At 41.8% G+C, this 24,131-nt stretch overlaps 1 protein-coding gene and 1 long non-coding RNA gene across 2 annotated transcripts; one reads left to right on the top strand and one right to left on the bottom strand.

Annotated features, from left to right (window-relative positions):
- The first annotated feature begins 1,558 nt into the window (after positions 1–1,558).
- On the top strand, positions 1,559–23,914 carry LOC133269483 (uncharacterized). The gene is made up of 2 exons (XR_009743473.1): positions 1,559–2,148; positions 23,449–23,914. It is a non-coding gene; the product is annotated as an uncharacterized LOC133269483 (long non-coding RNA).
- On the bottom strand, positions 10,798–14,078 carry GPR15 (G protein-coupled receptor 15). Its single transcript, XM_061453829.1, has one exon. It carries the CDS (start codon positions 13,017–13,019, stop codon positions 11,904–11,906), a length of 1,116 nt encoding a protein of 371 aa, XP_061309813.1. The 5' UTR covers positions 13,020–14,078; the 3' UTR covers positions 10,798–11,903.
- Positions 23,915–24,131: the final 217 nt, after the last annotated feature.

Raw genomic sequence — 24,131 nt, 5'->3', positions numbered from 1 at the left:
GAATGGTTTGGGTTGGAAAGGACCTTAAGATCATCCAGTTCCAACCCCCTGACATGGGGGGTTATTATTCCTGCGTAGTGTCTGAAATTTATGGCTGGTAGTCACATTTGAAGAGCTATGCAGTAATTTCACCTCCACACACACATTTCTATCTACAGGTACTGTATTTTGCTGTCCTCTGGCGATGGCAGCCACGGCTGTGCTGTGCAAGCAGGGACCGAGAGGTGCCGTCGCCGTGAGGGAGCGGACCAAAGATGGTGAATGCCCAGCGAGGTGCAGAGCTGACACTACCTTCTTGCCGATGGTCCTGAGCTTCCCACATACTTTTAGCCGAGAAGCTTCTTCGGATTTTAAAAGTAAACACCAAAATCACAAAAGGGACTGTGTGAGAGGGGATATCTGTGTGTACGCGGTGCCAACAACGACGACTGTCACCCACAAAAAGCAGGTGGCTCCCGGGGAGGCCGGGCGGTGGCCGAAGGAGGAAAGCAGCCATCAGCCCTCCAGGAGGGACGGGGTTAGCCGACGGGGCCAGGAGAAGCGTCTGAGGAGGGGCCGCTGAGAGTGGCCGGGGCGAGGGGAAGGAGGGCGGCCAGCGGTGGGGCAGCGCAGTGCCGGCGAGGAGCGGGTGGGTGCAGCAAGCCTTGCGTGCCAGGCAGCCCGCCGGCGGGCGGCAGAGATCAGTCAGCTTCTGCCTCCCTTTCGCTCACAGCCCGCGGCCTCCTCCGTCGCGGCGAGCACTGACTCAGAGCGACACCGCCGCCGCGGCCCGCTTCGCACGCGATGCCGTCGGCATCCCCCCTGCCCACCACCATCGCTATCCCCCGCCTCGCTCCGGCCCCGCTCCCAGCCGCGCCGCCGCCGCGCCAGCAGCACTCCCGCCCTTCTCAGGGCCGGGGCAGCGGCACGGGCGGGAGCAGCCCTGGAGCGCAGGTAGGCTCTGGCAGCGGGCCGGGAGCCTCCCCTCGGCCGGGCACCACAGGGCTCGCCTGGGAAGGCCAAGGGGATCCACAGCCCTACTTGGGGAGACTCGGGGAGGCGGGCAAGGATGCTTAGGGGGAACGGAGGAGCAGTTTTACAGCAATAAACCCACCTTTTGGTGCGGCTGAGACAGGCAAATCACTCTCCCAATGAGGGAAGGCTTAGCATAGAGCTTGTGGAAGGGGAAGGGTGTTTTGGCATGTGTTGAGTTGGGGTTGAGGGGCTGCAGCTGGGTGGTGTTGGGTGGGGACGGTTTGAATGTTGTTTCGGTAACGGGTAGAAAGACGTTTTTCGCTTATGTTTGCTGCTTACCTGTGTGCCTACCAGTGAGGGAGGAGTTCTTGTAGCTTGGGTGTATAATGACTATACTGTGCTTCAGACCCTTGGTTTTGGGGGGGAGTAATATTGTGCCAAACCAACTGATGCCATATTACAGAATTCCTCTTTACACTTAGACTTGGGGAAGATATGGAACTAGGCCACTTCTCAAAAAAAAAAGAAAAAAAGCTTTAAGAAGCATTCTGGGTTTCCTATTCAAAAACAGAGAAAATTGCAGTACAAATGCAAGCTCCTGCCTTGACAGGAGCTGTGATAAAACTGCTTCATTAAAGTTTTCCAGCAGCGTAAATGTGGTGTTTGAATGTGCGCCACAGCACTGGGACCATCCATATTCCGTGGGAGTTGTCTAAGTTGCTCACTGCTGTATCTGGAAACAGTTTATAAGAGAAATTGCTATGGACCCCAAGTTGCACTGATTACTGAAGATCTTAACAGTAGAATAAATACTTACAAGTACAGCTGTGATATATGGCAGTGAAGAGCACAGATCTTTTATTTTCTGTACAAAACAGCTTCCCATCTCTAGGTTTACAGTAGCACCCTTGTCAAACAGGTTCAGATGTTAGGTTAGAGGATGCTTTATTCAGAGAGTCCGCTTAAGAGGTGAAAGCTGCAGGTGCAAGAGAAAATGTGTAACTCAGTGTTAGAAAACAAGTGGATTAAGGTTACTGCTTAGAACAACCACTTAAAGATGATTTTTTCCCTAATTGTAACATTTTCTCTTCTCTTCAAAGGCTCCTTTGTATCTTGCCTTTCTCTGGGGTATAATGATGAAAGTCCTTCCAATAGAGGACTGCTCCCTTTGGAGTGGAGTATGGAACCTCCCAGGTAACTTTACCCACAGAGAGGTCTTCAAAATGGTGTGCTCAGGTCAGCTTTGCTGCTTGGGGAGCGCGGAACTGTAAAACAGCTGGTGTGGCTGCATGATCTGCAGGACTAACCTGTCTTCAGTTGTGTCCATAAAGCACAAAGTTTGGGCTTTTTAAGAAAAAACCCCTCACAAACCAAACCTTGTTATAGTTACAGGCTGCTGTAACATTAAACCATAGTTTAACGCTCTCTTTGGTCAGTTAAACTGCCCCTGTAGCTGTTAGCTAATTTGAGCATTTTAGGTTTCTCATGCTTCTGAGCTGGTTTGCTTGGCATGAAAGCGGGAAGTCTCATATTTCTGGTTTTTGGGTGTCAAAAATTGTTGGCGCTACATAGTTACACAGTTATTTTAGCAACTTAAGTAGCTCATCAAGTCTTTTTTGGCAGGTAAAAGTTTGCAGTAGTTGTAGATTTGAAAGGTGCTTTTAGTATTATAATAATAAGCTTGACTCGATAGAAGTCATATTTTGTAAAAATAACTCTGGTAGATATTGCTGGAGGGAGAGAATGTTGGTTTTATTTGGACTTGTCCATTTTCCCAAATAGTACTTTAGTACCTCAGAAAAATAAAGATCTACTGTATGAAATCAGTACACATATACATGACATCTAATACTTTAGTATTGAGAAGCTATGCTTCATCCAAAACAGTAATTAATCTGATTAACTTCTGTATTTGTAAAAATGCCCTTTGTACATACAAACTCTGTCCTTCTTTCGAGGACTCGTTATTAGCGGTCATGTTTAAAATTTTTCCACTTCAGATGTAAGCACCTTTTGCTCTGTCAGATAGTATTATGGAGGGTGCACTGGGTGGCTTAATGAGGAAGGAAAAGAAATACTTCTATATCGAGTTGACTCAATGTAGGTCAGTGATTTTTGCCAGTTCATGTGCTGTGTTAGAAATATGCTGCAGGCAGTTGTCATCTGCCAACCTGGAGAAAATTGCTTGTGGCAAAAGACAAGAGAGAAGACAGAAATACCTGGCACTGTCAGAAGTCTTTTGGGCAACTCATTGGCAGCTAGCCACCATAGAGGGCTAGAAGATAATGCAGACATTACTAACTCATGTCATAACACATAGAATATGGAGCATGAATGCAGAAAGTTCTTCAGTACTCCACAAGCACTTGCTCCCACAGGGTACCAGGGCTTATGGTTGACTCCCTTGCTGGAGTAAATCACAGACCTGACTTCAATAACTGGGTAAATAAAAAAACAGTTTTTGAAGCATCTAAGCTGTTGGAGTGTGTCTGTTCCATGACTGAGCCAACAGTCTGGTGATGCTCATAAGTGGTTATATTCTGAAAGCCCATCAAATTTCTTTGAAAATGAAGGTTTGTTTCCCCTCATGTTTGCAAAGAAAGCATGTGGTTAAACTTAAGAGTTCAAAAACAATTAAAAGGATCCTCTGAATATATTTGCATAGCGTCTTATAATTTTCAGTGGATTTTGTGAATTCTGAGGATAAACGATGACCTACCCTTTTGGTTTTTGACAGATACATGTCAAGGATAATCTATATGTATGTGATTTTAGTTAGTGAACAAGATGATTGCCTGAAGTCTTTTACAGCTGTGCTGCACTGGTAATGCCACTCATGTTAAAGCATGAGTCAGAATACAAGTTTGCTTTCTTAAAGTAAAAAGGAAGAAGGTTACATGTCACTGTTTGTCCTTTCTGTGAACATGAGACACTATGTTAAAACCCAGTAGCATTCTACTGCTGTTAGCAGACATCTCAGCCTTTGTGTTTTTACACCACAGTTTATCACCTTCACTCTACGTGTGTTTGGCAGACTCATCAGTTCATGCTCACTGTTGTGGCAGGAGCCCTTGGTTTGTTTTTCTGCCTGCAAAATGGTGGACACTTCCATGCAAAGCCTGAATTCAGCATAAGATCAACTGACAACTGTTTTTTGCTGTTGTTTTAGTTTATAAGACTAACTATAATGTATATCTTGTTCATTATGTGCAACGTTTTGGAAATCCTGTTTTTATTGTAATCTTCCTTTTTCACTTCCTGTGGACCTTTTCACAGGACTTGATTTAGGGCGCATGCTCTCCTATCTGGTCTTGAGGCAAATACGGATCTTTTTTGAGCCACTTAACCTCACTGTCCACCTCTGACTCTTAGGTGTGGCAGAAATGGGCATTGCCTGGGAGGCATCCAGAGGTAGAGCAGCACACTAATTGTAGCCCTGGTGCCTGTTTGGCTGTGCCAGAGGTCTGGTGAGAGCCAGACTGGTGGCTGTGGGAAGGCTGGGTGTACAGGGATGGAAACACTACTGTGGAAGGACAGCCTTCCGGCAGGCAGAGTGGAAAGCTCACTTTCCTGGAGGGAGTGCTCCCTCCAGCACTCTCCTAGCTGGGTCCCTTTCCATGGCAGAAATCTTGTTTCATCCTGAACCCCACGCTTGAGGGTGGCAGGCTTGGTTTCGCCTGATCTTTAGGGGATGTTCCCCAGAGATGCTTTGTGTCCAGCTGCTGGGTGCTGGAGGAAGGCACTAGCTTTGCTGCATAGAATGGAGAGGGGACTCAGCCTTCAAACCCTCAAACCACTGTTTTTTCACTGTGTGATGCACTGGTCTACAGTGCAGCCAAAGCTGTGTTAGCTGCATGGGTTAGGATACCTGAGCTACTTGTATTTGACTAGTTCACAGGTTTGTATAGATGAAGAAATGGCAGCATGCATTTCATTGTCAGCTTGCAAGCCAAGCAGACAGTCCCCATTCCCTGAGGCTTGTTGATATTCCCATCACTGTATCTTTGCTGCCCCTTCCTGGGGTTGATGCATTTGGATGAGGAGGTTCAGAGCTCCCAGTGTTGCAGTTACCAGTTCACACTCTGGTATAAAGGAAGTCTAAACCACGCACAAACTACAGAAGGATCTACACTGCTTGCCTAGGGGAGGTCCCTGTGTCTACTGGCAACACTGGCTCACCTTCTTACAATTACATTGAGAAGAGTATGCATGCCTTAGGAGAAAACACAGGTGCCTAGATTGGCATGATCTTGCCCTACTTTGTCCAAGTTGCTTAAAGGCAATTTAAGGAAGGTGCAGCTAGTACTACCAGAAAACCTAGTCCAGCAGCACAGCTGGAAGCATCTATTCAGGTGGCTCCTCTAAATATGGATGAGTGAGGCCATATAATCATAGGAGTTTTGTGAGTCTTCAGACCTTTTGGAGGTGAATCATTATCATCATGAACTCTGATAGAGAGCACCCTAATCCAGTTGGATTCACTACTGGTTAGGTAGACTTTGGGTTAGTTAGGCTTTCTGTCTTCTGGGGCATTAAACAACCTGGTCTAGTGGAAGGTGTCCCTACCCATTGCAGGGGGGTTTGGAACTGGATGATCTTTAAGGTCCCTTCCAACCCAAACCATTCTGTGATTCATCCAGACCCAACTCTCGTGGAGTTAGTTGTAAAAAACACCAGCTGATTTCAACAATACCAGCAATTTCCCCACTGACTTCATTTGGTATTTATTTGGGTGACAGCGGAGGTAAGGACCTATTCTAGTTGCACAAGTTCTTAAAAATTAGAATAGTAGGAGGGTTACATCTCATTTCATGAATCAGACATTTTAATAGCCTCAGGATAACTGCAACCTCTAAAGTGGCTATGTAAATGTGAGCATGCCACACCACCATTGATTCATGCTGCCAAAACATTAGCCCTAGAAGCTATTGGATTATAAGGCTTGTTTATTCTCTCCCTTTCTCTAGCTAGATCTAGTCTTGTCTTTTTATTTTTCCTGTGTGGTAGCTCTGCTGTGAAGAAACAGCTTAGTTTCTCATTGGTACTTTGTCTTAGCACGTTTCATATCTGCCATATGCTCTTTGTTCTGCTGTTGCCTGAGCCTTTTTCTCTCTCTCGGTGAGATACCCACAAGGGTTTTGCAATTACTTGAGTGTTCCTGAATGGTCTGAAGTACCATAATCTTTGACTAGAAGTCAGAATATCTGGCACCTTATCTACAGCTGAGCTACTGGGGGATCATGGACTTGCCATTGCACTTTTCAGGGCATTTGTATCTTTGCTTCTTAAGATCCTTCCATCCATAATGGTTAGTTATGAGGAGAGTGGATATTTATATACCTATACGTCTTTCTTGAAAGCTATCAAGCTTCTACTCTTAGCTGCTACATTTCCTTAAGTGGCGTGATTGTACCCACAGGTTCAAAGCTATGCAAAACCAAATATGCACCTCTCTCTCTTGCTCTCTTTTATTTTTTTAAGTCTTTTCATAATGGTTTGAATGTTTTGCTCTGTTTGAGGTGTGGGTAAATGTTTCTGTGGTTCCCAGAGGAGGGAGGGTGAGGAGTAGGTAACAGGGGAAATGGGTGTTGTGGTCATGCAGGTGCTTAGGCAGTGCATAGAGGGAAGTTATGTGAGTGGCCAAGTCAGGTGCATGGTACTATATAGGGCAGATATGTGCTGGGTATTTATTTATACACTGTGTCCCTCAGTGGAAAAAATGCTCTTTGCATTTTAAGTCTGACTTTCTCGTCATTTTGCATGCCAGTTTTAAAGCAAGACTGAAAAGCTGGATTGATTAAAAAAACACTGACCAAGTTTCATTCTCTGAGCAGAGAGCCACACAGTTTCACAATCTGGTTTTCTTTGCCTCAAATTGAGGGTAAAACAAAGGGCATCCTTTGAGGAACTGCTGTTCTTTTATATTCATATAACTAGTTTTATCAGTTTAGAAAGAGAGAGGGTCCTCAGGTTCTGGGTCTCCCTTTCACAGTAAAAGACAGAGATGATGTTTTTTTTCCAGAATAGACTAGGGACTTTTGGATGCATCATTTATTTTTTAAGAACCTGCTGCTCAGAAAGCGACTGCATAGTCCTTTTTGGGAATCTTTTCTTTGCAAAAGATCTGAAACTAGGCATTTACAAATGAAAGTCTCTGAATTTAGTAATCATTTTGTGGGAAGCATTTTCTTTGATCACAGATTCGTACCTTACTTCCCCTATCGCCTTCCCTAGCAGCTAAATGCAGTCCAAATTTAAAGAGAAACATGGGTCTCTTCTTTTCTGAGATCTGTTGTTGCAATCCTTCTGGTAAAATCCCATGTGCTCTAGAAAATGTGAAAATTAAACAGTAGAGGAAGAATATTCACTAACTAGACTTAGTGGGAACTTCTGACTAAGAATCTGCTCTCTTACTAATAAGGAAACTGTTTTGAAGTTTGAAAATACATGTTTTGGTCACAATGCATTGTTTAGATGATCGATCCTGATAGTGTTGTATGCTGTCAAACCATAACGTGTGGCTTCTATTTCCAAAGCTGCTGCAATCTGTTACAAAAGGTAGCAGAGGTGAGCTGGGAAAATAATACCTATATTTTAATTTATATCTAAAAATAAGTGTCAACCCAAGCAGCCTACCCTTTGGCAAGGCTTTTTTACTGAGTCACATGTAGAAGGCTGCCTTTATTCTTGAAGGCGGTTGGTTTCCAATCCACTTGCTTTCTCATCTCCCATATTTTCCATTCTTTTATTTTATTATACACTCCAGTCTTAGCTGCCTAAATCTTTGGAACCAGACTCCCTCTGGCTTTTACTGAGAGTGAGATAGTCCAAAACTCCCTGTTACTTGCAGCAAGTGTGAGCACCTGCATCTGCAAACTGAGCAGGTGCTTGGGTTGTTATTGAAACCTAGAGTGCACTAATTGTTCTCTAATGGACTGATATCTCTTTATCTGGTGACATGCAGAACACTAGCATATTTGGGAAATAGCCTGAGTGGATGGATTTCCCATTGAGGATGGTCTTTAGGCCATTTGTGGTCACTGCTTTCTGTTCTTAGCTTACCATGAAACGTGCTCCTTAACTGTGTGAAGGCTTCTAAACAAGAGAAGAATCATACAATTGTTTAGGTTGGAAAAGGCCTTTAAGATCATCGAGTCCAACTGTTTCAGTTAGAAATTTTTGAATACATAATGATTTGTGCTCGCAGCTTGCAAATCTACTCACAAGTCCCTCTTAACCTTATGAATACAAGTGATCATACAGGGATAGACAACAATTTAGTATTCTAGAGGTGTGTAACTGCTAGAAGTATTCCCACCCCTCAGCTGACATCTCTTTGTACTGTTCAGCAGTACCTTACAAGCACCTGAAAAAACCTCTTCTTTTGTAAAGGACCTTACTGTGCCTGTGCAGGAGTCAACATATGTATCATTGCAGCATCTTTGCAAAGTCAGGAAGTGTTCTTACTGCAATTCAGCCTATTCCAAAGCTGAGGCACAGACGCCCTGTGAGGGGCTTTACATCCCACCAGTCTAACAGAGCCAGAACAAGAAGTTGCAGGTGACATCTTGGTGGACCTTAGTCAGTGCAAGCTCTCCTCTTAGCTTCCAAGAGCCAGCCTTTACTGCAGTTCTTGTTAAGTGTCAGTTCAGTGCAGTGACTACAACACTTGTCTTACTTGTTGGAGGGCAGTAAGGTAGCCCTAATAATTTTGGATCTGAAACTATCCCCTGTGAGACATTTTACTCGGTCATCTGCAACTCGAAGTACCAAAATTAGAGGTGGTACAGTTGTTAGTGTTAACACATCTGGTGCTGAAATGAAGGTTACAAACATTCTTTGTCCATTTAAGTAAGCTTTAGATCTGGGTATAATTTTTCTCTGTATTGAGATGAAATACTTTCTTTCTGAAAAATGTTTGATTCATCGAAGCCAAAATGGAGACCCAAGAGATGCATATAAGCAGGTCCTGATTTACAGCAGGAAGCAGAGGCACTCCAATTTTCATTATGCACATCTCAGGAAGATGCACCAATCTCTAGATTGTTGGGAGTGTTGCTGGTGGTGTAGTTGTTTTCATGTAAAACCTCAAAAAGTCTTGATTTCTTTCAAGGCATACAAAAGCATCTCCAAAATCATGAAAAGGTTTGTGGGATGGGTAGATGAATGTTCTCCATCCAGATCTGCTGACAGATTTCCTAGTAATTGCTTTGCTACCTTTTCATGACAATGAAAGGATTTGACAGATTACAAAAATCCAAACCATATTCCTTAACTGCAACCATATTGGACTTATTTTAAAATAATAAAAGTGGAGGAAAAAATAAACAGTCCAAATTACTATACAAGATCTTTTGCAGGTGTCGTACCAGAATTGCAGCATTTCCATTTCATATAGCAAGCCACTTTACAGCCATTAAGTTCTTTTAACAGATAAAATAGGCATCCTGTTACATTACACAAGTCCACCACATTAAATACTTACAGTCACCATAAGTTTGGTGTCATTCTAAGCTGTGTGAGTGCTAACAAACAAATAATGAATAGTAACATGGAATAGTGAAAATTCCAGTAGTACGTTTGTTCAAGCATAGGCTACCTTTTCTTTGGAAAAAATAATGTAAAATAACATTTACACTGTTGTGAGAATGTCCAATAGATGTCTTGCGGTTTACAAGAGCGAAATAAGCGCCTTCGTAGGGTGCGGTCTTTTGGATGAGTGCCTAAAAGCATCCAGAGAGGTTTGCTTTGTTGAATTAGTTGCCTTTTCTGTATTTTTTCTTGCTCATGGGGAGCATTTGCTGTGGAATTTATATATAATTCTCGTCAAACCTGGCAATATTTGATCAGTTTGGGGTTTTTTTTCCCCAAAACGCCTGTATTACAGCTTTAGGCAATGGAAGGAGACCTTGGTAGATGTTCCTTAGTCATTGTTCCAATTTGATCTGGCATTTTGAGGTATTAAATTACTGAAGTATTAATTAATGAAGTAAAAAAAAAAACAAAACAAAAACAAAAAAAAACAACAACAAAAAGCCAAAAAAAAAAAAAAAAAGAAAGTGACAGCCCTAACTTAAATTTATTTTAAGCCTTGTAGACTGATTATATTCCAAAGACACAGTTCTGCTTTGGGTGGGGATTAAGGAAATAATGAGTGAGATCTGACTTACTAAGATGTGATTTTTTTTTCTGTAATAAAAATTGTAAGTTAGTTGAAATGCAAGTCTTAAGCTTCTTTTTGTAATTAAAATAAGTTTCATGTACTAGTAAAGGTGAAGGGAGGCTGAGAGATTGAGAAGAGGCTATTGAGACAGTAGTTTTTGAGGGACACTGCAAACAGGGTTAAAACTTGAACTGACACTGTTCTTATTTTCAGACACTGGAAGGTCTGAAAACACAGTTGATGCTCTTCATGCATTTGTAAGCCTGAAGCAGTTTGGTCTTTAGGTATGGGGGAAAAAGTCTGTCACGTGGAGGAAGGCAACCAAAATCTTTTAGAAGAGGGGAGAGAAAAATATGCATGTGGTGAAGGGAGGGGAGAGCAAAAAAGTTCCTGTGTCTCTGTGATGCCCCCCTTATAGCGCAGGCACATATTCAAGTATCTTACTGTGTGCCAGAGAGCATACAGCAGCACCAGGAATTGCTGAAAGACAATGCCTCGGCTGACCCTGCAGTGCCAGCTCTTTACAGCTCCAATGAGGGTTTGCTGTGTGAGCCTGTGGGCACAGCAGGGAACTGGCTGGGGAGCTGGGCAGGATGTCCATGCCTTGGTTTCCAGGTTTGCGCTGCTGCTGGGTGAGCTCTGTTTTCATTTCTCTGCCTACATTAACACGACTGCAAAGCTCAAGAAAAAATGCAAATACCAGGATTTATTTGTAACACCCAAAATAGTCATCCCTATTTACAGATGTTTAGAACATACAGAGGTGTGAAAAGAAAAGCTATACTGAATGCACTCGTGCTGCAGGTACATGAGAGAGATACCTCTTCCATTGTTCAGTTCACCTTTTCTTTTCCCTGCTGTCCAGACAGTAGCCAGGTCTTCAGGCTTTGCACATTGCTCTCTCTTTCTTATGAGTTATGTTGGCTGGTGTAGCTGTCTTCCATTTAAAACCTTTTAGCAGGTCTGCAGGTCTGTTACACCACTGTACGAACAACCTAAGCAGTCAGAAATTGTGTCAGAACCTCAAAGAAGTCTCAAAACCCACAAGTGTTTTTGTTGTTGTTGGGTTTTTTGCCTTTAAGAGAAAGGTTAAATGAAGTATTGCTTTTGCTTTTCTCGTTTCTCTGCCTTCAAGTTAGCTTTTTTTCTGAAATCAGAAATTGGGCTGAAGATTTAATGCCATAGTAAGAAGCTGAGACTTAAAGAAAAATGCACAGGACTCAAGCTGCAAGACCTAGTAACACACAAATCCATCAAAACATTAGATTTCTAAATTCAGAAAACCTCCAAACCCCCAGAATGTATCAGGCTGGTTTGAGGCCACTGTGACATGTTTGTTGGTGAGCTAGGAACCAGAGAGAAGAAACACTTGTGTTGTTTTTCTTGCTCCGCACAGAATAAAAACATATATATATAGATATATACATGTAAAAGTTCAAAGCTTGCCTCACAACAGCTTTATCTGAGTCACATGATTCGTCTTAGTTTGTAGCACTTGTGCTGGGGTTCTGGTATAAGCATTTGTGGATATTTCTTGGCACGATGGTTTCTGCTTTACACCATTCAGTGACACAGTGATCTCTGTGAACCGTAATCTGTGGTTAACGTTTCCTATTCCATCGATCTGCATTTAAAGGGAAGCAGTTCCTCCCACCTGAAGTGCCAGCTGCATTACATTTGCACCTTTGTCGTTAATCTCTCCTTTTGTTTTCAGCTTCTCTCACTTTATTCTTTGCCTGCTGTCTTTGGAGAGAGAAGTTCCTTCCTGTGCAGTCCCAGCTCCCTGTCAGAGGGACACAGAGCGCTTCCTCTTCCTAGCAGCATTCTCCCCGGCAATAAAATTGGATAAGGAGTGGCTTAGGCGAGTGTCCAGAGTATCCAGGTTGCTGCCGCTGCCACTGCTTTTCACCCATGGGCACAGGCACCGAAGCATGGCTCTGCGGATGTAGTTGTCAAAGCAATAGTAAATGAAAGGGTTGGCACAGCTATTGGCAAAAGCAAAAGGGCTGCTCACCTTCATACCCAGCTGGGCAACCATATCAGGAAAACAGTCAGGCTGCTTCATGAGTCCCAAAAGGATGGCCATAAGCTTGAAAAGATTGAAGGGAACCCAGGAGATAACAAAAGCTGCTACTACAATGGAGACAATCTTGATGGATTTTCTCAGTTTCTTATCATGTTTCCCAGTTCTCTGATAATGCACACAGAGTCTTTTGGTGATGGAGCAGTAAAAGGTTAAGATACTCAACAGTGGGAAGAAGAAGGCCAGGATTAAAAGCATCAGTGACATAATCTGCTTGGCTTCTGTCACGGCTTTGTCTGTGCAGTAAGTCTTTCCATAGTGCTTCTTCAGTTCTCTGGACAAAAGGGTTGGCATTCCTAAGCAGCAGGATAATAACCAGACACAGATGCAGAGTCCACTGCAGTAGGATCTTGTTCTGAGCCGTCTAGCGATAGAGGGATGCATTATAGCGAGGTACCGGTCAGCACTCATACAAGTGAGGAGGAGGATGCTGCAGTACATGTTGACTGAGATGACATAGGAACTAGTTTTGCAGAGGAAAGCTCCTACCCTCCAGCTCCCATCCGATGCCTCCTTGTCCACCCAGAGCGGAAGTGTAATGAGGAAGATGAAGTCAGATGCAGCAAGGTTGATGATAAAGATGTCAATCAGCCTCTGGACCCGTCGCTTGAAGACTAAGGCTGCTATCAGGATGGAGTTGCCCACAATGCCCACCAGGAACAGAGCAGTGTACAGGATAGGGAGAAAAGTAGACATATGTTGCAGGTTCTGATATGGGCAGTTGTCATCGTAGTAGTAGTAGTAGTAGTTGTAGTTGAAAGTGACTGTAGTCACAGGGGAAAACTGGGTGAGTTCCATTTCTGGCCAAGCTGTCCCCATCCCCGCTCTGAGGAAGGCTCTGAGCTTCCCCTACCCTTGCCCTCAAGGTCTTCCTTAAAAACATGATAGCAAGTGAGGGGGGAGGAGTGCAGAAAGGGGGGAGGAGAAAAGTGGTGGTGGTGGTGGGGTAATTTATATACTTTTACGCAATCACTTAGGCAGCGGACAAGTGATGATAGTCTCTGATTAGTCAAAACCCTGTCTTCAGAATAAACGCTTCTTTTTTTAAAATCAGGTTTAGTTTTACTGATTATATCTTCATGTTGCATTTGCCTGTATAAGCAAACCAGGTTTGGGGTTTGCTTTTATTATGGTGGGGGAGGTAAGGTAGTTTTCAAGATTCTGAACTTTTGATTTTTTAGGACAGGATATTGCTAGTTTGCAAAGGTTTGAGACTGAACCAGTTCAGAAGAAGACAGAGAATTCAGGTGCCACATTCTTTATTGTTTCTCAAAACATTTTGTGTAAATTGCTTTTTGGAAAATATTCAACTTTTCTGAGGCTTTGAGGGTTTTATAATTTCTTTCTCTGTTTATGATTGTTGTTTCCTGTTGAGAGTAATTCTCTCGTATGAAAATATTTCAGGGAAAATATTTAAAACTACCCTACCCATTCTGCCCTGTAGTGAATTGTTCTGTATCAGTCCACAGCTCTCCACTGCTCTGCCAGCACCCCCTGCCTGCCCTGCAGCTCCTCCAGTTCCCCCAGCCCTGTGTACCCCATGCCTAGCTTTATGAATGGATTAGAAACATAGAGGACAGATTTCCTGTGTGTTACATACTCTGCAATTTGAAACGTGACTTGCCACCTCTGCCATTTCCTTATCATCCACAGTCCTGGTCTCCAGAGCAGTTTCTGTTCCTTCTGTCCTCTGACTGTGCAGCTCACATGGCTCTTGAGCTGTTGTTATGTACAATGCTTGCTTCTCTTAAAGAGTTCTGATCTCCTTCATCTTTCATTTGCAATATCAATATTTCTCCATCTGTGGCTTACCTTACAAACAGCCCTTTCAGTGATCCATAAATCAAATGAAAAGTCTCACTTTCTGAACTACCGAATTCATTAGTTTTGTCAATGCATACCAATGTGAAAGAAACTTCTACTACCGGTCTTCATCATCCTTCCTCTATTCTGCAGATAAATTAATTTTCTCCTTCCTCCCCCTCCCACCTGCATGTTCACAGACCACGCATATCTTGAGGATTCTCACAGCTTTGAGCAGATTGCTTACGCAGCATGCTTGAGCCATGGGCAGGTAGAACACACCTATGTGTCTCTGCACAGGCAAACAGCAACTCCAAATTGCATGGAGAGTAAATTAGCCCCTCCAGTTTACTCTGGATGCACACAGATTCACTGCTGAAACAGGGAAGTACAAAATGAAATATACTCTTCTGTACAGAAGTAAATTTAGTTCTGCTTTGTAGCTAAGCAACGTTGACCTTGTTGGCAAATAATAATAGGAAAAAGGAAACATTTTGGATAAATGTTTCATAATGACAAGCTAGAACTGGACTAGTGTTGGGCAGCTTGAAAACAGGACTTTCCAAACCTGAAGTTCAGCCAAAGTGATGAAGATGATGAAGAGATGACCACCAGGGGTCCCAAAGACCACTATCGTGCGCATGTGCAAATATGTGTAAACCTATGTGAAGTAGTTCTGGGAAATGTTATGAATATGTATGTCAATTACTAGAAATATAATGAATACGTATATTAAGAAACAATATAATCACAGCCTGATTGATGCTGGGACAAGGTGTGTTAAGAGGAGCTATCCCCCATGTCTCCCAGCACTGCAATAAAGAATAGTTGTTTGCCAACTTTGTTGGTGAGTTCTTTACAAGTTCTTTGAATCAGTTTGGTACCCCAGATGGGACCCTCTCTGCTCAGCTGCAGGACCCGCTGAGGACAGGGCTCCCTAGGGCCCTCAGGAATTTTTCCCGGAGGGACCCCTCGACTCATTTGGATCCCTGCAGGAGCAGACAAGGACCATCTTTAAGAAGGTATTCTTTTGTAAGTATGATTTTGTTTTGGTTAACTTTCCATAAGTCACAGGAGATGTCCTGCACAGGAGTTTGTTTGGAGTTTGGATTTTGATGGGTTAACCTTTTGTTTGGAGCCTTCTGTAAATCGAGATATAGAAATCTCATAGGCAAGGCATATACCCGACTGCTAGCGCCCAATTGGTATACATTCGAATTTGTTTGGAACTCTGTGATGGTATTTGACCTAATTTGCAGATTATCATGGTACTGATTTTGGTATTGACAACATGATACGGTTAATGCTGTACTGTATGTTGTGATTGCATCATTAATAGCTGTTTGTCTAATTGGATTTTATTTGTGTTCTAAGTATTGTAGTTGTGTGGAGTGTACTTGAGAGATCCCTTTTATATGTGTGTTGAGGGCAGGGCTTGGTCAGTGGGGCATGTAGCTGCACAAGGAGACACTGTTCTGTGTATTTTTGTTGTCAGGCTCGGGTTGAAGTTTTTGTGTAATATGCTGTCATTATGTTTCATAAGAAAGTGCCTCGGGCTGTGGCTTCTCCTGTGGAGCGACCGGGGTGGACACAGGAACTGTGAAGCACATTGTGGGATAAAATAGAAACTTGCACTAATGTGGGACCTGAACTGTGTGGAGCCAAGGACCCCATGGGAGTGTTAAAGTATTGAGGTGAGTTTGTACAAACCCCCATACCCACTTGAAGGTGCAACTGAGCCATGCTGGACGCAGGGGGGGCTGTTTGCTATTTGCCTACAAAGGAATGGTAGGTAAGAACACAGAGTTGGAGCAACAAGTAGCGGATTTACATTCTGAGCTAGAAACGGTTAAAGCAGAAGTGCTGTTGCAAGGCAGGGATTTTTAGCCACTGCAGAGCAGGGTGAGAGATGTAGGGAAAAAAAAACAAACGGAGCAATAAAAAAGGCACAAAGGCAGTGGGGCCATGAGTTTGTGCCCTTGTATCTGATCCCAACTGGAACCCGGAGACATGGGATGAAGTAGTGTATGCAGATATGTTTTTCAGATTAAGAAACCACCCTGAGTGGCAGAGGGAATGTGGGATTAATGTAGCTCTGCCAGATCCCTTAATTTTAGTTTTGGAAAAGGACAGGGAAAAACAGGGATCTAAATTGGAGAGAAGTTGTTCAGCCTGTGATACTGGAGAAAGATGTTTAAAGTTAAGAAAAAGGAGTAAACAGGAAGATATGGTGGAGTATTATGTATTACTGGTACTTCCAAGAAGAGTGTGCCCTGGCCTGAATCCCTCTGATATTGACAAGGAGGAAGGGGTTGCAGTTGCTGATGATAGAACAGAAGGACCTGAAAATGTTACTCCAATTGCCACAAGCATTTGTAGCAAAACAGGGCCAGTAATTCAGGCACCTTTAAGACAGGCAATGGGACCGGAGGGTCAGACAAGAATAAAGGTGAACTTTTCAATGGGAGATTCGGATGCTTGGAAGTTAGCTGTGGAAGAGTATCGGGATGATCCCATAGGAGTGGCAAAAAGGTTTGCATTGATTGTTAAAAGCCAAGATCCTGACTGATGGGACATAGATGTAATGCTGGATGCATTAACTGAAACGGAAAAACAGTGGGTATTAAAAACAACCCGTGCTCACGTACGTGGTCAGATTACTGCAGGAGCATTAGCAGGTAAAGTGGAAGATCATATCCCCATTGCAACACCAGACTGGGATTGCAATCTGCCCAAGGATTGTGCTGCTTTGAAAAGATATCAAAATTGGATGAAATTTGGACTGGAAAATGCAATTCCAAAACCAGTAAATTGGTCAGCCCTGTTTGTTGTAAAACAAGGGCAAACCGAAACACCGAGTTTTTGGATAGGTTGAGGGAAGTGGTTGTGAAAGTTTACTACGTTAGATCCCTCCTCAGGAAAGGAAGTAGCAGATAGCCAATCTGTTTTTAGGACAATCATCAGAAGATATTAGGAAAAAGCTTCGGAAGTTTAAAGAGCCACGTAATCATGATATAGAAAAGTTGATAGAGGAAGTGTGGAGAGTGTATAGAAATCGAGAACCGGTAGAGAAGAAAAAGCTGACTCGTACCATAGCCACAGCTACGGTGGCAGTTTGGGACAAGTAGGAACTAGTAAAGGGAGTAGTATAAGAGGATGAGGCAGAGGCAGAGGAGGAATGTCAGACAAAGATAAAGTAAATCCTTTGTCTGTGGGACCGGATCATCATGCATATTGAAGGAAAATTGGACATTGGAAGCAATATTGCCCTATCCTAAAGAATCTCCAGACAGCTCTGGTGACTGAATTGGAGCTAGGCTAACAGGGACTGGGGGAATCTACCCTAGCAGATCCACTGATTAAATCATAGCTAGGGACCAGAGAAAAGGAGGTGGAATTTTTAGTGGATACAGGAGCAGCCTATCCGGTGTTAAATCAGAGTTTGACTCCATTGGAAAAGAATTTGTTACAGTTGTGGGAGCTACTGGCTGCCAAGAAAAAGCATTCTTTCTGAGACCTGTACAGTTGGGAAAACAACTTTTCCTCATTTGAGTACGAATTGGGAAAACAAATAGGAATGTATAAACATCAATAAATGCCGAATTCTCCAAAGTCTTTACTAGGGTGAGATCTACTAGAACATTTGGAAGCAATCATAACGTTTAAGGAAGGAGAAATGGAATTAAAAGTTAAAGACAAACAATTAATTGAAGTCCTGAATTTATCTTTTATTCAACAGAAAAGCAGAAAGAAGGACCTCCCTGAAATAGAAGAAGTCTTTATCGGGTATATCTGGGAGCATGGGTATCTGAAGTTCCGGGTAAGGCTAAAAATGCTTTATCTGTTATAGTAGAAATAAAATGAGGGGGGCACCCAGTTCAGATAAAACAATATCCCTTAAAATCAGAGCATCAGAAAGGAATCAGAGAAATAATTGATAAATTTTTAAAATATGGTTCGCTAATTGAATGTGAATCAGAATATAACACCCCTGTTTTACCAGTAAAGAAACCAAATGGAAAGAGTTATAGGTTAGTTCAGGATTTAAGGGCAATCAGCAAAATTGTGGAGGATATTCACCCAGTAGTAGCTAATCCATACCCCCTATTAACCAAATTGAACAATAACAAAAAATGGTCTACCATGTTGGACTTAAAGGGCACATTCTTCTGCCTGTCTTTAGCTAAAGAAAGCCAAAATTTGTTTGCTTTTGAAGGGGAAACCCCCAAAATGGGAAAAAAACCTCAGTTAACTTTGACAGTATTCCCTCAAGGATTCAAAAATAGCCCGACGATATTTGGAAATCAATTAGCTCGAGAACTAGAATCTAGAACTAGAATACACCCACTCAGACAGGAACTTTGCTACAATATATTGATGATTTGCTACTTGCTACTGAAACTAAAGAAGAATATTTTCAATGGACTGTTGAGTTGTTTAATTTTCTGGGACTGAGTGTCCAAAACAAAAAGCACAGTTAATTCAAACATGAGTCTCTTATTTAGGATATGAAATAACCAGAGGACTATGAGAGCTTCAAACAGCCCAAAAGGAAGCCATTTGCCAAACGCTAAGACCATCCACAATCAGGGGCCTTCAGACATTCTTGGGTATGACTGGATGGTGCCAACTTTGGATCCATGATTATGGAATAGTGATAAGACAGTTATACAAACTATTGAAAGGAAATCCTTCTGGTTTAAACTGGACTGATCAAGCCAAGGAAGCGTTCAACTCCTATGAAAGGCAACAGGTAGCTCTGGGGATCCTGGCTCAGAGATTAGGACCCTACAAAAGGGCAGTGGCATTTTTTTCAAAACAGCTTGATGAAGTAAGTAGTAGGATGACCAGGCTGTTGATGACTCAGAGTTCTTGCTGAGTTCTTCAAATTACTGCCAGGGCTCAGGTTATGCTCTCCTGTGCAGCAGGTGCCTGGGAGAGTTTCAGGCACTTGGAAAAGCAGCCAGCTGCTATTAAAACCAGCTGATGGATCAAGGGGTATTTAGGTCGGCACTCTTTCTTGTGTAGGTAGGCTGATGTCTAATAAGAAGCTAGTTATATACAACTGCCTTCCTACCTGTAAGGCACTAGCGGACTCTAGCTATTGACATAAGTGTGACATAAGTGCGATCCTGTAAGGAAGCACAGGCTAAAAATTATCTTCTTGCCATTTTAAGAGGGGTGTAACCATTCACTGTAGAATTTGCTGTGTCCTCTTAAGTAGGAGGCAGTAATTCGTTTTAGTTAGACCACTCCCTAATTAAAGTAATTTTTGTAGATTTGTAAAATGCCTTGTTGTAATTCTATGAGTAATCTCCTGCATCTGACTGCCTAGCAGACAATTCTTAGCTTCAGTGAAATGTGAATGTCTCTTCTACGGTGATTGAAGTGATCCAGGGACTACTGCTGTAAGTCTTTTTGTTTGTGAGAGACTCAGCTCAGAGTCCCTTTAATTAGTTACAGAATGAATTTGTGTTCCAGCTTATTTCTTCCCTGGCAAAGCTGGGAGAAGGGAACACAGAACTAAAGTCAACTGCTGCCCAGTAAAAAGGATGTAGGTTTTGCTCTTTAATAGATTGCATGCAAGCTGTTATCAGCTTATTTCTTAAAAAAGCAGACTCAAAGTTGTATATTTGCTGACTCCCTCTTCCATTGGCAATGTTGAATGTGCTTTATCTTACCAGGCTGTGAGTAACATTAAAACCCATATTGCTGTTCAAGATTTGTTTCCATGCATTTTATCACTTACTGATAAGGTGACTTCTGCCTCTAGTCAACACCTCTGTGGGTGTCATGAAAGCTAGTTCAAAAGCTTCAAAGGCTAAGTGCAAAAGAGAAGAGAGATAAGAATCTTTAAAAATCAGGAAATACAAAGGTTTCCGACAGTCATTTGACTTTAGCACATTATGCATCCTGGACACGTTATGGTACTGACTTACTGTGTTTATGACAAGCAGTATTATGTTAACATTTAATAAAAGAGGTGACAGAGTATGAGATACTGCAACACAGCCAAGGTATCCCAGTGCTGTTGGAAGTTTTTAACTGTGCACTTTAAAAAATTGTACCTTGGTTTCTTTGAAGGAAACATTTCTATCAATCGTTGGCATTTAGAATGATGTGAAATACTTAATAAAATGGATGTAGTCAGCTTTATAAAAGTCCAGCACCAGTTTTCCAATGAGCTGCTTAACTCCTTGCTCCATATTTGTTCAGTTAGTGAATCCAGGAGGTACTACAGTTGCTAAAAATTCAGAGCTTTCTCAGTTTCCCCACCCCATTTGCTGCCAGACTTGACACCTGTTGGGCAAGTGATATCTTTGAGAACTGATAACACAAATTTATTAAAACATTAGATTTCTAAATCCAGAAAACCTCTAAAAAATCACCAGAAATGACCAGGTTGGATAAATTGGATCAGGTGAGGACATAGTAATTTGTATGCCATAGACGTATGAACCTGTAAGCAAGCACATGCTAAAAATCATTGTTTTGCCATCTGAAATTTACAGAAGGTATACCCACTTTTCATCTAAGATTGTGTATGCCCAAGTATCTTACAGATTACAGAAATGCTTTTTTATGCATTCAGTGCAGAGATGACTTTTGCTTCATCTTTCCTTATTTCTGCTTCAAAGAATGTATTTCAGGTTTTCTTTCTTCCAAGAAGCACTAGGACATTCTCTTTCCATCAGTACTAGAGTGGCAGATCACCTGAACCCTGCAGTCTGAGGTACAGTAGTTTTGTCTCTCTTCCAAAAAGGGATCTATGTGTTATTTTACTCTTCACTTAGTTCCTAGCAGCTTACATGCAGTTGCAAGCTTTAGAAATAAGGCACAAAATTCTCTACCTCCATCTCAGACTGCTGCATACTCCTTGAAATTCACTCCTTCCTCTCACCATCCCAGAGCAGACAAAAAGTGAGTGATTTTTTAAGAAGCTTAATGGAACCATAAAGCTTTCTCATATGCCATGTATTCTTGTGTTGGGGGTTCCTCAGTTTGTTGTCTCCCTGTAGTTTAACAGCCTTACTTACTAAAATAAAAAATTAGATAGTAAACCTTTTCCAACAGGTACCAACTCTGTTCTCTTGAGTTTGCTCTGTATTTCTTGAATGCTCTTGCGGATGTCACTGAGTGTTGCCATTTTATAACGTGACACTTCCTCATCTGGACAGAAGATTTGCAAAGGTGGGATAAAGCATTGTCATGAATAATAAAGCAATCTGTAATTACCCAAGTGAAGCAGCAGCAGACGTATTTGTCAGTAGTCTTAAGCCTTGTGGGCTTTTTATGTGCTATTGATTCGCTTGGGGCACCATACAGGATCTTTCTCTTCCCAGAGGTCATTTCCCTGAGCCAAACTCAAAAATATTGAGGACAGGGAAATTCCCCTTATAGCACTTCTGTATAGATATTCCAGAAAGCTCAACACATGAAGTGCTAAGATCCAAGAGATGCAGTGAGATGTTTTGTCATCAGGAGGACAGCCTCCACGCTCTCCTCACCCCTTCCCAGATTTCCACAGCACTTTCCTCCTCCCACACCTCAACAGATACATGTAAACCCTTTTGCCAAACAAAATTTTATGCTGGAGCAACAGCTACTGGCATGTCTTGCGTGTACGCTCTGCCATTCGGCTACTACTCTGACACTCCTCTGAGAAGATACAGCCACTGGTGGTGGGTAGTTCTGAACCTGAGAGTGAACCTGGAGCCTTTGTAACCACACACTCACAGCAGATTCTGTAATCATGACTGTGTATTTGTCCAGTTAGGCTTTAGAGCGTATGCTTCCCTGATAAACCTTTCTCAAACGCACTTGTGAAGTTTGTCATGTCAGTGTTTGTACCGTTCCTTAAATATTCCTCACAGGAAATGCTGAAGTATTTCTAGCAGTACCAAGGGAAAATATTTCATGTCTTTCTTCACAGTGATACATGTATTATGGTAGCATTCTAATGTCGTGGCAAAATTAGTAGAAGAGATGCACAGCAGAACTATCTGCACAGGAAGTATGAAGGGTTGTTGATTTAGACTGTCACACACTCCTTACAAATTTCTGCAATTGAAGCATTTGTGGTAGCAAGGTGTGGGTTTGGGGTTGTTTTTTGTTTGTTTGGGGTTTTTTTAATTTTATTTTTTTACATTCTCTATTTTACTAGTAACTTAAATGTGGTTTTATTCCAACTTGCACATCTGTTTTTATATAATCACAGGCATTTAAATAAAATGAGTTACGTATCTGTAAAGTATTAATGATTACAGATTCTGAGAAGGAACAGAGGTTCATTTGGCTGTAAAAGAAAGTGTAGTAGTTTCTAAATGACTGTACTTCAAAAACCTTCTGTAAGGAACAGAGATTCACAGACCTAATTTAAAAAAAACAACCAAAAACCCGCACCAAATTGGCTGCAATTGCCCTACTATGCTGTAACTTAGGTGAAGGCAGGCTCAGAGGTAACCAGATGAATGCTAACCAACAGAAGTTCGGCCCTGCACAAAGAGGAGTGGGTAACTGATTCAAGTAAAATTGCAGGCACTGAGACAACGCATTGGGGTAGGTTGAAATAGTTTCATACCAAGAACAGTAGTCTACAAAGTGTAGTATGGGAAGAAAATAATTTTTGTACACTTAAATATTTTTAAAGTGGTGTTTATTTCCTCTTTAGCTCATCCTTGTTCAATTTATATTTCTGTGTATGTTTTCTAATGTATATAATGTATTAGTGCAGTAGTACATGTATATAATTAAAAAAAAAAAACCACCATATAATAGGGATGCATGCTCAAAATGTCTTTACTGATGAGATGCATGGCAAAACATTTTGGAGACCACTGACTCAGAGGACAAGTGGGCATCATTAAAGCAAATCTGTTCTATTCATCGTATTAGGAAGAAACACATCTAGAAGGTCTTCTCTCTGAAAAATTATAATGAGGGTAGAGTTTTCTTAGCCTAAAATGTTCTATGCCACAGACAGAAAAATATAGAAAGCAGAAATAAAACCAATGTGACTGTATAAAGAGGTCTGAGGGGAATCCATGGGATTTTCTGCTCATTCTGGCTATGTGAAATGTTCACAGATGGTAACTAAAACACAAAACCTGAAATTGCCCTTTTTATTATTGCAAAGAGCATATTTTTGGGAGTGGAGAGGCAATATCTTGTAGTAAATTAATTAGTAATATTGGAAGAAATATTCAGACTCTTGAACACCTTTTTCAGGTCTGGATCAGTAACTTGTGCATATAAGAAGACTGTTTTTTCATTTCTTAATTCTCATCCTGTATAAACTTCATTTAATATAGTTAATTAAATATGGTGCTGCCTCCTACAAATGTTTTCTTAATTCCTTAGACTGTGAGAACTGACATGACACAAATTTTGTATGACACAATTTTTTCCAAAATACTAAGATTTTGTTTCTTTGTTTTGTTTGCAGCACTCTGGTGTTAAATTCTCTGTCAGTGCCTGAGAACTTCTGCTAAAGGTACTAACTAATGCATGTGACTCAGCTCTGCTATCAAAGAAACTTCAGTTTTCCAAAAAGCAGGAACAGCATTTAAGGTTTATTCCCTCTAGGAGTTATTTCCTTTGTGCTTTCATGCACAAACTGGCACCATTTCTGCACAGTAAAGCAAACTTTTACTTTCAAAACCTTCCCAAATGACCCTGTTGTGTAGCTGAACTGATCAGCCAGTGGTTCCACTGAGGCACACTGGGGAAGAAGAGAAAACGAAAAAACATAGGTGCTGGCAATGAATGATTCTGTATCTTCATCTGTAATGTTTTCATTGGGTGACTCGTACTCTATGCAGGGGTGTTTTTCCAGGGGGAAGAAACAGATCCAGGTGAAATCTGCAGAGAGTATTTGAAATTATATAAATAAAAGGAAAACACATCTCTTCCCTCTGGCTGTTTACAAGCAGCTGCACACTTTATATTGATCACAGCAGATTATAAAGGGGCCACTATAGTCCAATTCAGTAATGGAAGTAGCAATGGCTGCAAATTTTTCCAGAATTGATTCTCATTTGTACAAGATTAAAACTTTTAGGAGAAAAACTTACAAACCTTCCAGCATTGGATAATTCACTGCAATTTACAGTAAACAATTCCTGTTCT

This window comes from Pezoporus flaviventris, unplaced genomic scaffold (assembly GCF_033815535.1).
Source record: "Pezoporus flaviventris isolate CSIRO_AGI_PZ_B2104156 unplaced genomic scaffold, CSIRO_AGI_Pfla_v1 ptg000015l, whole genome shotgun sequence".
In the NCBI taxonomy this organism is placed as follows: Eukaryota; Metazoa; Chordata; class Aves; order Psittaciformes; family Psittacidae; genus Pezoporus; species Pezoporus flaviventris.
The sequence above is the reverse complement of the archived record's forward strand: the minus strand, read 5'-3'. Positions and strand labels throughout refer to the sequence as shown.

Bases quoted from the DNA above. Each gene is read 5' to 3' on its own strand.
- GPR15 (XM_061453829.1), bottom strand. From the start codon at position 13,019: ATGGGGACAGCTTGGCCAGAAATGGAACTCACCCAGTTTTCCCCTGTG.